Genomic DNA, 12187 nt, shown 5'->3' with positions numbered 1-12187 from the left:
TAAATGTGAGCACTTATAGAAAATAAGTTATCATAAACTGTAAAATTGGTTGGATCATTGTGGTTACATTTAACTATAAAATGTTTACAAAATTCGGTCTTATTATTTCAGATAAAATGGACATTGAAATAAGAATTTATGATCGTATAAATATGTAATTTTATTGGGAGTTGGCTGCTTAGTGACTGGCCGTCAGGGACGACCAGTGAAACTGAAGGCCATGTTCCAAATATAATTAAGAGGCCCTTTATTATAATTGCTAAAGATTTTTTCAAGATCAGTACGATAAATCGGTATAATATGCGAATCCTTGATATTTATATACGATATAGTTTTAAAAATTTCCAATATTATTAATTTAATGATATGTGCGTATATGTTGACTTAGAATCTATAGAGCATTGACATTACATCTTCACTTAAAACCACCTACTCCCTCCTATTCTATATTTTCTTCCTCTTTCCTTTTTACACAAAAAATAAGAAAATGAATTTGGACCACACAAAACACACTCCCCCACATACCATTGAATTTGGGTCACACAAATCATTCCAAAAAAAGAAATAGGGAAGAAAACTCGAATAACCGAATAAAGAAATAGGGAAGAAAATATAGAATAGGAGGGAGTATTTTTTATGTGAGAAACTTTATAAAAAATATTGTTAAATGGAAAAATGGAGGGAGTATTGTAAATGTATAATAAATAGTACTTATGAACTAACTAAGGTTGTTAGAAACTTAGTTATATTAAAGTTGTTATAAGGTTGTTAGAGATATTTGTAAGTCGGTTAGAGGTTGTTAGACTAAACCTACATAATCTTCCTATATATAAAGGAAGCCTCTCATTGTAACAAGACACTTTTGAGAAATACAATTTTAATTCTCTCTTCTCTACTGTACTCTCTCTCTCATATTCATTCTCTCAAGTTTCTTAGTATATCTTCATCATTACATCTATCAAGATGATGAAGGTTCATATGGTATCAGTTACTTAGATTACGATCTTGATCAAACAATTCTGCTTCCGCACAAATTCAATCCTTTTTTGTTTCTTTTCTTTACAAAACTTGTTCCTTTTTCTTTCTAAATCACATCATGCCTGAATCTATTCCTACCTCTGATCAAACCTCTGATCAGTACTCGCCATTTGATGATCCACTTTTTCTTACTCAGAATGATCAACCCAATTTGAAGCTCACTGATGTACTGTTTGATGGAACAAACTTCTTGCAGTGGCAACGAGATGTTGTCCAAGCTTTGTTGTCCAAAAACAAGTCTGGCTTCATTACTGGTGAATGTTCAATGCCTGAGAAGAATGACAAGACTTACAATCAATGGATCAGGTGTGATCTTTTGGTTCTGCGATGGATTCTTCATTCCATTGTTCCAAGTCTTCGTGAAAATCTTCGATGATGCGGCTTGACTAAGAATTTATGGTCGAGATATAGTTGAACGTTATGGTCAACTAAATGTTCTTGAGTTGTATGAGTCAAGAAGGATCTTATTAATGCTAAGCAAGAAAACCTTCCATTGATTGAGTATTACGATCGTATGAAGAATCTTTGGGAAAGCATTGATCAAATGGATCCTGTTCCAATGTGTGTCTGTGGTGTTATGTCCAAATGCACCTCGAAACACCAAGAGGATCTTGGATAGGGAGACACATGCTAAGCTCATTCAATTTGCTAATGGGGTTAAATTCCAGCTATGAGCAAGTTCAAACTACAGTTCTTTCCATGGATCCTTTGCCTTCAATCAACAGGACATTGGGTTTGTTACAAAAGATTGAGAAGCAAAAGGTCATTAATGATTCTGTTAATGAATTCTCTGTGGAATCTGCTTCTTTTGTCTCTAAAAAGAGGATCAAAGAATCGAGTCTTCAAGGACAACCTTCCAAAAGGGTTAAAGATGATCTTTGCGACTCCTGGTTCGATTCTGTTTGTGAGCATTGTACCAAGCCTGGTCATGTTATTGCTGATTGTCATCGTCTCAAGACTTGCACTTTTTGCAATATTAAAGGTCATATAATTGAGAGATGCTACAAATATAGAGCTTTCAAGAAAGGGAAAGGCAAGCTTGCTGAGTCTTGTGCACCTACTGCCAACAATGTCTTGGTTTCTCATCATGATCAAGATGAAGAGTATGTTGATCTTTCTCCTGTTGATAGCATTGTTCCTTATACTCAAGCGGTTCATTATCCAGGGATGCCAGCTAATGTTCCTTCTGATATGGTTCAAGGCATAATCAATTTTGTTATGCAGCAAGTTTCTAAGGCATATTCCGGTGAGAATACCTCTCTGCATTCTGCTGTCAATTTTGCAGGTATGGTTTCTGATCATATTTCCATTCCTGTACAATCTAAAGCTCGTATTACTCATTCTTCATCTTGGATAGTAGACACTGGTGCTTCTGAACATATTACATTTCAGTATCCTTTGTTACACAATGTTAAGACCTTAGTCAAACCTATATATGTGGCCTTACCTGATGGAACACTGAAACAAGTGTTTAAAACAGGTCAAGTATATTTCACTGGAAGTATTATGCTTCAGAATGTGCTTTATATCCCTGATTTTAGGCAAAACTTGTTATCTGTTGGTAAATTAGTCTCATCTACTGGTTTACTTGTTTGTTTCTTATCCTCTAAATGCTTATTTCAGGTCCCTTCAAATAAATCCATTGTTGCTGTTGCTCAGAGAACAGGCGATTTGTATAAGATTAATATCAACTCTAAAGTTGTAATTCCTGTATCTCATAGTTCTGTACCTCATAGCAATGTATCTACAGTTTTTCTTTCATCTGAGAATACTTCAGCTGATAATAAATGTAATCTTTCCTTGATTCATGCTAGATTTGGTCATTCTTCATTAGAGAAGCTACAACATGTACCTTGTATTAAACTCAATGGAATAAAGAATATCTTTTGTGAAACTTGTATTTTGGCCAAGCATTATGTTCTTCCTTTTAATAGAAGTACTTCACATGCAAAGAAATGCTTTGATTTGATACATATTGATGTTTGGGGTCCATATAGGATTCAATCTAGTACAGGGGCAAGATCATTTCTTACTGTCCTAGATGATTACTCTAGGAACACTTGGGTTTTTCTATTACAAAATAAGACACAGGTTCCTGGTTTGATTAAGAGCTTTGTAGCATATGTTGAGAATCAGTTTGCTGCTCAAATTAAGATTGTTAGGTCTGACAATGGTACAGAAATTTTTCAGAAACAATGTGAGGATTTCTTTAAGACAAAAGGCATTAAACACCAGAGAAGTATAGCTGGTAGGCCTCAACAAAATGGCCGTGTAGAAAGAAAACACAGGCATCTTCTAGAAACAGCTCGAGCTCTTAAGTTTCAGTCCAATGTTCCACTGAAATTTTGGTCTGAATGCTTATTAACTGCTACTTACATGATAAATAAAATGCCAACTAAGTTGCTTAATTGGAAATCACCATATGAGGTACTTTTTGGTGAAGCACCTCAGTATGATGAGTTAAAAGTTTTTGGTTCCCTTTGCTTTGCTACTAAAGCTTCTTCTGATAAATTTCAACCTAGAGCATGTAAGTGTGTTTTTCTGGGCTATCCCTTTGATCAGAAGGGTTATAAGGTCTATGATTTAGAAAAACATGTCTTATTTACAAGCAGGGATGTAATATTTAAAGAGGATTATTTTCCTTATAAAAATAATATTGATTTACTACCAAATGATCAGTTTACACTGGTAGACCTGCATTCAGATGGCTTAAATGATCCTATTACAACAAGGAACAACACAGCCACTGATTTGTCAATGGTCCAAACCAAAATAATGATCAATCAGTTACTTTCAGTGACACAATTGCTTCTGTTGGAGTTTCTGATCCTCCACAAAATTTAGAAGATACTATTCCTGAAAACTTGCAAGATTCACAAGTGGTTACACCTGATGCTATTCCATCTACATCAGGTAATCAACATCAAGTCAGCGCAATGATTCTGCTGCCAGGAGACCTGTTAGGACAAAGTTTGCTTCATCTAGAATGAAGGGTTTTCACTGTCCATTACCTCCCTCCTTACAGCATCCTAATGCTTTACATGTTCAGGTTTTAGATAACATAAGTGGATTTGATAAAGAATATGTCAGGTCTTTGTGTAATGTCTTGACTGAGACTGAACCAACTTCTTTTAAAGAAGCATCTACTGATCCTAGGTGGGTTATAGCCATGGAACAGGAGTTAAAAGCTCTTGAGGATAATCAAACTTGGGAACTCACTGCTTTGCCACCTAATAAGCAAGCTATAGGTAGTAAGTGGGTTTACAAGATAAAATATAACTCAGATGGTACTGTTGAGAGGTTCAAGGCTAGGTTAGTAGCTAAAGGTTATAACCAGGTAGAAGGGAAGGATTATAAACACACCTTCTCCCCAGTTGTCAAATTTGCTACTGTTAGAACATTGTTAGCTGTAGCCTCAATTCAGAATTGGCCTTTGCACCAATTAGATATAAATAATGCTTTTTTACATGGTTTTATTGAAGAGGAGGTTTATATGAAACCCCCACAAGGTTATAAAACCAAGAAAGGCATGGTTTGCAGGCTTGTTAGGTCATTATATGGTCTTAAACAGGCTTCAAGGCAATGGAACCAGGAACTTTGTAAGTTTTTGGTCAGTTTAGGATTTACTCAGTCAAAGTATGATTATTCTCTATTTACCAAGCATGATGCCATAACTGGAAGTTTTGTTATTGCATTGATTTATGTTGATGATGTATTGCTTTCTGGTAATAGTTCTGAAGGGATACAAGCATTAAAGGATAGTTTACATTCTAAATTTACCATTAAGGATCTTGGTCAAGCAAGATATTTTCTGGGATTAGAGATTGCACGAAATGAGAAGGGCATTGTCCTGAATCAAAGGAAGTACATCCTTGACATTTTAAAAGAGACAAACATGGAGAACTGTAATACTGCAAGTTTTCCAATGCAGAAAGGACTTAAACTGTCCACTGATGCAGGAAATATACTTCCTGAACCTGAAATTTATAGAAGTTTAGTTGGTAAACTGCTATATCTTAACATGACAAGGCCTGATCTCTCCTACAGTGTACAGCACCTGAGTCAGTTTCTGAGTCAGCCTAGGGACACTCATCTCAATGCTGCATATCATGTTCTAAGGTACCTGAAGCAGACTGTTAATGTTGGTCTGTTCTACTCTGCACAATCCTCTTTTACTGTTAGAGCTTACACTGATGCTGATTGGGCGACTTGTGCATTCTCTAGTCGTTCTCTCAGTGGTAACTGTATATTTTTGGGGAGTTCACTCATTAGTTGGAAGACTAAGAAACAGAAAACAGTAAGTAAGAGTTCAGCAGGTTTAATACGGAGCATGTCCTACACAACTGCTGAACTTGTCTGGTTGGTGAACATTTTGCAAGAGTTACGAGTGTCAGTCAAGCTTCCTATTCCCCTCCATTGTGACAGCACTGCTGCAGAACACATTGCACGCAATTCGGTTTTCCATGAGAGGACAAAACATCTTAATGTGGACTGTCACTTTGTTCGAGATAAGCAACTAGAGGGATTTCTACTCACACAGCATGTCAAGAGCTCTCAACAGTTAGCTGATATTATGACTAAGCCCCTGGGTGCTTCAAATAAGCATTATTCTCTCTCGATCAAGCTTGGACTCAACCTAGGACAATATAGTCTAGTTTGAAGGGGGGGTATGAACTAACTAAGGTTGTTAGAAACTTAGTTAGTTATATTAAAGTTGCTACAAGGTTGTTAGAGATATTTGTAAGTCGGTTAGAGGTTGTTAGACTAAACCTACATAATCTTCCTATATATAAAGGAAGCCTCTCATTGTAACAAGACACTTTTGAGAAATACAATTTTAATTCTCTCTTCTCTACTGTACTCTCTCTCTCATATTCATTCTCTCAAGTTTCTTAGTATATCTTCATCATTACATCTATCAAGATGATGAAGGTTCATAGTACTTCATATAATGTTGCAACAAATGCGTTTATTTTAAATCAGATGAGCATTTTCTTAATTAATGAATTTTTTGCTTGGAAAGTTGGAAGCGATCCCAACAAAGATGATTAAACTAAAGTAATGTTTTTTTATAACTAGTAAAATTAATATTCAAGTTAAATTCTTAGAAAACATGAAGTAAATAACCAATAAATCCCATAGGCCTCTACGGCAACGTTCTTTTAGGTTGAAATGAGCTGAATTGAAGTAAAGTGAATGGAGCTGAGTTGGACTGAATGAAGTCGAGCTGAACTGGATAAAGCTGAATAGAACTTAACGAAATAGAGTTGGGTTGAAGTGAAATGAGCTAAAATTAAGCTAAAAGAATAGGGCCGTGACGTTCAAAAGGAAGGCAAGTAGCAAAAAAAAGGTATTTAATAAATAGAAAATGTATCAATCGTTGGTTGGCGCAGTGGTAGCATGGGGCTGCGCTTGGTAGGGAGGTTTGCGGATTGGGAGGGGTTTAAATACTGTAATCCTTGGACACACCCCGAAATCCGGATTAGTCGCCCAATGTGGTTCGGATTACCGGATGGTTTAGACCAAAAAATAAATAAAAAATGTAACGCACAAGAATCGAACCGCAGAAGAAGTAATAGTAATGCACCACTAGTCCACTGCCACTGGACTAAGGAGTAAGAGATGCTGTAACTGTAACAATAATACTACTAATGTACCATGTTATACACGTACTGTAAATAGAATAAGAAAAATCTTATCTGGAGAAACGGATGGTTGTGACGTGACGATAAGCCACTGTCCTAAAGTCAAAAATGCCCCGTACTACACACGGCCTCAGTAGCACTTGACCCCCAGGATTAACACAACCGCTGCAACTTTGGTGTAGGCAAAGAGGCAGATGAGAGCAGCCAAGAACGTTGCCAATAGTAACCTCAGGGAAATATTTTAAGATAGAGTTTGAACAGTATAAGAAAGAGAGAAGAGAGAAATTTTTCTGATACACAAACTGAGAATGAAAGGCTGTTTATATAGGGGAGAAAAATGCATAAGATTTTCCGAAATTTGTTCAGAAACTATAAAACTTAAGAATTAACGACAATCAGTTTGGTAGACCGTAGCAGTCAATTCCGTAGACTGTTCCAATCAGTCTTGGGAATCGATCCTTTGAAAACAGAAAAAAATAATGTTCCAAAAAATTAAAAGGAGCTGATAGCTCGCACCGCAGGTGCTCTACCCAGGGCCCAGGGCCCAGAGCCCGAGCCCGGCGTGGCGAGGCGAGGCGCGCGCGCGCGCGCGTGTGTGGCCCAGCCCGAACTTGTCAACCTCCACAAAAGGTCTAAACACAAGTTCAAACAAGAAGGTAGAGAAGAACATTATAAACCCAACAAACTTGTTTAATTTTTCCAATGTGGGACAAGAGAAAAAAACTTAGCTAGTTTTTTCAAAATAAGGCAAAGGACTTTTTGAGCCATTATTCCAACAATCCCCCACAATGGCGATAAAAAGAAAGAAGAAGAAAAATAAGATTGAGGTAATACAGGCAACGGGGATTTAACGTTTAGATGTTGGTGTCTTGTGGACTTTAACCAACATCCAGTGTCATACAAATTTTCTCAAACCGCCACTTTGGTGGACTAAGCCTTTAACCAGTACATGGAGTTGGTAAGAGAATTTTGCGCACTTGCTAATCCCAAATCAGGGCTAGAACTCGCATAATCCATGAACTCATCACGAACTTTTAAGATTTAAGAACAAATGTTACTTGAGCTTGTCAAGTGCCCCTCACTTAGTTCCTGGTTATTTTGATGAATGTCTCAAAAAAGTTCAAAACCTGAAGAACCTTTTTAGGGTTAGGGCGAGAACCCCCACATTCACATAGGTGAGTTCATCAGGTTTGTCGCAAACCATCCATAAGGACTATGAACTCATTAAGAGCTAATGCTCAACCTTCCACAATGATAATATATCCGTGAGTACAATAAATGTACATATAAAATAATACCACATCACTTTATTAAATAGGAATGGTAGTAGTATTACATCTCGAGTTCCTTGTGACTTAGTTTGACCCGTTGAACTTAGATGAACTAAGACGGGTATCCATCACAATTCACCCCTTTACAGGTTTTAAACCCATTCCTAGTGCCGACTCCAGCACTAATTTTTTACAAAGGCCTTTGGTGAGAGGATCCGCAATATTCCTCTCTGAACGTACGTATTCCAATGAAATCACATTGTCTCTGATCAGGTTTCTCACAATTCCATGTCTTAGACGAATATGCCTTTTCTTTCCATTGTAGGCTTGATTGTTGGCTACTCCTATAGCAGCTTGTGAATCGCAGTGCATGGATACTGACGGAGTCGGTTTCCCCCACAACGGAATATCCGCCAAAAGACTTCTCAGCCATTCAGCTTCCTCTCCTGCCAAAGCTAAAGCAATAAATTCAGATTCCATGGTAGATTTAGCAAGACATGTTTGTTTACATGACTTCCATGATATGGCTCCAGAGGCTAGAGTAAAAATATAACCGCTAGTAGAGTGAATCTCATCATTTCCTGACACCCAATTAGCATCACAATACCCTTCTAGGACACTAGGTGTCCTAGAATAGTGTAGACCCCAATCCATGGTACCTTTCAAATATCCCAATAAACGAATCAAGGCATTCCAGTGGTCCTTACCAGGATTATGAGTATATCGACTCAATCTACTAACGGTATATGCGATGTCAGGTCTAGTGCAATTCATCAAAAACATAACACTACCAATGATTTTAGCATATTCCTCTTGAGATACACTATTACCTGGATTTTTGCACAAATGGACACCTGAATCGTAAGGAGTATGAAGAGGCGTGCTATCAAATTGATTGAACCTTCTTAGAATCTTCTCAACGTAATGAGACTGACTCAAACACATACCTGTAGGAGTCCTTGTGACCTTGATCCCAAGAATTATATCAGCCTCTCCCAAATCTTTCATGTCAAACCGAGAATGTAAGAAGTTTTTGGTAATGTTGACAACATCCATATTTGTACCAAAAATAAGCATGTCGTCCACATACAAACATATAATTACGCAATCATTCCCGATATGCTTAGAATATACACAAGCATCAGAATCGTTAACCATAAATCCATCAGATGTTATTGTTTTATGAAATTTGTCATACCATTGTTTTGGTGCTTGTTTTAAACCATACAAAGATCGAATTAGTTTACACACTTTGTCTTCCCGTCCGGAACCACACATCCCTCAAAGGTTGACTCATGTAAATTTCTTCATGTAAGTCACCATTTAAAAAGGCGCTTTTAACATCCATTTGATGGACAAAAAGATTATGGATAGATGCAAGTGCAATCAAAGCCCTAATGGTAGCCACTTTTGTAACAGGTGAGTAAGTATCAAAAAAATCAATACCTTTTGTTTGACGGTTTCCACAAACTACCAACCTGGCTTTATATTTATCGATCGAACCGTCGGATTTCATTTTCTTTTTGAACACCCATTTGTTGCTCAAAGGTTTGCAACCTCTCGGCAAATCGCCGAATCCGGGTATTGTTACTCATGATGGAATCAATCTCGCTATTAATGGCCTCTAACCAGAAGGTAGAATCGATAGATTTCATGGCTTCCTTGTAATTTCTGGGGTCTTCTTCGAGTACATAAGCACATACCTCGTGTTCACTCAAAGGTCCATGTTGTACGAGCCATGTAGTAGCGAAATTCGGTCCAAAACTCGTCGGAGTTCTCACGCGTTTACCTCTTCTAGGCTCGCATTTTTATCTCATGATATCGAATTACCCAAGGATACAAGAGAGGGAGATGCGATAGAGACATGTGATAAATTCACTTTCATAGGAAAAATATGCTCAAAAAATTCAACATCCCTAGACTCTTTAATTGGACCAAAACCAGATGAGTCTTTTAAGACAAAACGATAAGCAGCGCTGTTTGCAGCACGACCAATAAAAATTCCATCCGTGGTCTTAGGTCCGATTTTAGTCCTTTGAATATTTGGGATCCCAATTTTCCCTAAACACCCCCACACTTTGAGATAATTCAGATTAGGTACATAGCCTTTCCATAATTCATAAGGGGTCTTACCAGTTTTCTTGTGAGGCACGCGATTTAGGACATGACACGCATATAAAATAGCTTCACCCCAAAAATTATTAGGCATACCTGAACTGATCAGCATGGCGTTCATCATATTTTTAAGTGATCGGTTTTTCCTTTCGGCGACGCCATTTTGTTGGGGTGAAAAAGGAGCGGTATACTCATGGATAATGCCGTTAAGCTCACAATATTTTTTCGAGGATTACCTTCATATTCTCCGCCTCTATCGAGATCTCGACTCTTTTAATTTTCCGGTCTAACTGATTTTCAACTTCAGTTTTAAATATCACAAATTTATCCTCGGCTTCATCTTTGGAGCTTAGCAAATAAACTCTAGTGTATCTAGAAAAATCATCGACAAAGGTAATATAGTAATGCTTACCTCCACGACTCATGATGGACTTGAAATCACCCAAGTCAGAGTGAATTAGCTCAAGAAGAGAGCTAGAGCGGTCAACACATTTGTTGAAGGTTGTTTTTGCATGTTTTGCCTCAACACATACCTCACACTTGTCAAAACTGGTGCTACTGAACTGAGGAATTATATTTTGCTGTTTCAGTCTTTTAATCGATGCGACATTCAAATGTCCAAGTCTAGCATGCCACAAAGAAACAGACTCAAAGAATATAAACAGTATGCGAAATTATTATTAATAGTTTCAAGATCTAATACAAACAAACCGCTATTACAAAATCCTTTTCCAATAAAATTTCCATTTTTTGTAAGCACAAGTTTATCAGATTCGAAAGTCAGCTTGATCCCAGCTTTGTTGAGTAAGGCACCCGAGATCAGATTCCTCCGAATATCAGGAACATGTAAAACATTGTTTAACTCAATGGTTTTGCCTGAAGTTAATTTAAGAAAGATCTTACCCTTTCCTAGGACTTTCACGGTGCTAGAATTTCCCATAAAAACACATTCACCTGTGGATACGGCAAGGTAGTCTTTGAACATCTCTTTACTGGAGCATATGTGTCGGGTTGCTCCAATCAACAACCCATTCGATATATTGCTTACCAGATTAATCTCAGATACTACAGCGGCAATGATATCGTCAGATTCAACCAGATGTGCTTGAGATTTAACAAATTTACGCTTACCATTTGGTGAAAAACCTTGTGGACAAAATTTTGATGAGTGACCTGGCTTCCCACAAGTATAACAATCCCCTTTGAATTCCCTTTTGGATTCTCTTTTAAAATTTGCATTATTTCTTGTTCCGTGAACTTGATTAGAACTCTTTGAGAAATGCTTTGAATTTTTAGAAAAATTCTTTTTGGTTTCAACCAAGTTTGCGTTTGAAGAGGAGGGTTCGAAAACATATTTTCCTTTTGTTTGAATACGGTTTTGCTCCTCAACTTTGATGTGAGAAATAAGTTCCAAAAGAGTAAAATCTTTTTGCTTATGTTTCATGCTAGAGACATAGTTTTGCCAAGAAGGAGGTAACTTGTCAAGTAAACAGTTTGCTTGAAAAATCTCACAGATATTCATACCTTCAGCAGTGATTTCCGCGCACAAGTTTTCGTACTCATGAACTTGATCCAAAACAGGTGAATTGTCAGCCATTTTGAAACTCAACCAACGGCTACAATCATATTTTTTAGTTCCAAAATCATCCGATCCATACTTAGTTTGTAAAGCTTCCCGATTTCTTTTGTCTTTGTTTTATACTTACCATAAATCGTATATAAAGCAGGACTCATGTAATGCAGAAGCATTCCTCTACAAGTTTTGTTGTCTTCTACATAATCCCTCCCGGAATTTTCAAAGTGGACATTACCAAAGTGTATAGTCTACTTTAATTTGACCAAGGAAGAATTCGATTCTATCAGACCACATTCTATAGTTTTTCCCGTTGAAAAGCTCGAATTTAGACATGTCAGGAATGATAGGTGAAGGTGCAGAAAAGGACGCAACAGAGATTGGAATTCCTCCCGTCATATTGTAGTGCGAGTAAAAAAAAAAAAAAAAAAATTTTTTTTTTTTTTTTTTTTTTTTAATTTTTTGACTTTAGATTGTTATACACGTACTGTAAATAGAATAAGAAAAATCTTATCTGGAGAAACGGATGGTTGTGACGTGACGAT

General features: G+C 37.0%; 2 protein-coding genes across 2 annotated transcripts; one reads left to right on the top strand and one right to left on the bottom strand.

Annotated features, from left to right (window-relative positions):
• The first annotated feature begins 1096 nt into the window (after window positions 1–1096).
• LOC141657940 (uncharacterized) lies at window positions 1097–4028 on the top strand. The gene is made up of 3 exons (XM_074465332.1): window positions 1097–1344; window positions 1707–3565; window positions 3826–4028. Exons 1-3 carry the CDS (start codon window positions 1097–1099, stop codon window positions 4026–4028), a joined length of 2310 nt encoding a protein of 769 aa, XP_074321433.1.
• Window positions 4029–8089: 4061 nt separating this feature from the next.
• On the bottom strand, window positions 8090–11666 carry LOC141657939 (uncharacterized). The gene is made up of 4 exons (XM_074465331.1): window positions 10777–11666; window positions 10306–10693; window positions 8902–9076; window positions 8090–8784 (listed from the first exon to the last, which is right to left on the bottom strand). The coding sequence occupies exons 1-4, from the start codon at window positions 11664–11666 to the stop codon at window positions 8090–8092; spliced, it is 2148 nt and encodes a 715-aa protein (XP_074321432.1).
• Between the last annotated feature and the right edge of the window lie 521 nt (window positions 11667–12187).

Source organism: Silene latifolia, chromosome 5 (assembly GCF_048544455.1).
Source record: "Silene latifolia isolate original U9 population chromosome 5, ASM4854445v1, whole genome shotgun sequence".
Classification (NCBI taxonomy): domain Eukaryota; kingdom Viridiplantae; phylum Streptophyta; class Magnoliopsida; order Caryophyllales; family Caryophyllaceae; genus Silene; species Silene latifolia.
The sequence above is the reverse complement of the archived record's forward strand: the minus strand, read 5'-3'. Positions and strand labels throughout refer to the sequence as shown.

What these genes read in the sequence shown, in the direction of transcription:
- LOC141657940 (XM_074465332.1), top strand. Translation starts at nt 1,097, where the DNA reads ATGCCTGAATCTATTCCTACCTCTGATCAAACCTCTGATCAGTACTCG. An exon ending in ACTTACAATCAATGGATCAG is followed by an intron (nt 1,345 to 1,706) that starts GTGTGATCTTTT and finishes GTTAAATTCCAG; the next exon opens with CTATGAGCAAGTTCAAACTA. An exon ending in TAAATTTCAACCTAGAGCAT is followed by an intron (nt 3,566 to 3,825) that starts GTAAGTGTGTTT and finishes ATGATCAATCAG; the next exon opens with TTACTTTCAGTGACACAATT.
- LOC141657939 (XM_074465331.1), bottom strand. Translation starts at nt 11,666, where the DNA reads ATGGCTGACAATTCACCTGTTTTGGATCAAGTTCATGAGTACGAAAAC. An exon ending in GGATTTTGTAATAGCGGTTT is followed by an intron (nt 10,694 to 10,776) that starts GTTTGTATTAGA and finishes GTGGCATGCTAG; the next exon opens with ACTTGGACATTTGAATGTCG. An exon ending in GGTCACAAGGACTCCTACAG is followed by an intron (nt 8,785 to 8,901) that starts GTATGTGTTTGA and finishes GCAAAAATCCAG; the next exon opens with GTAATAGTGTATCTCAAGAG.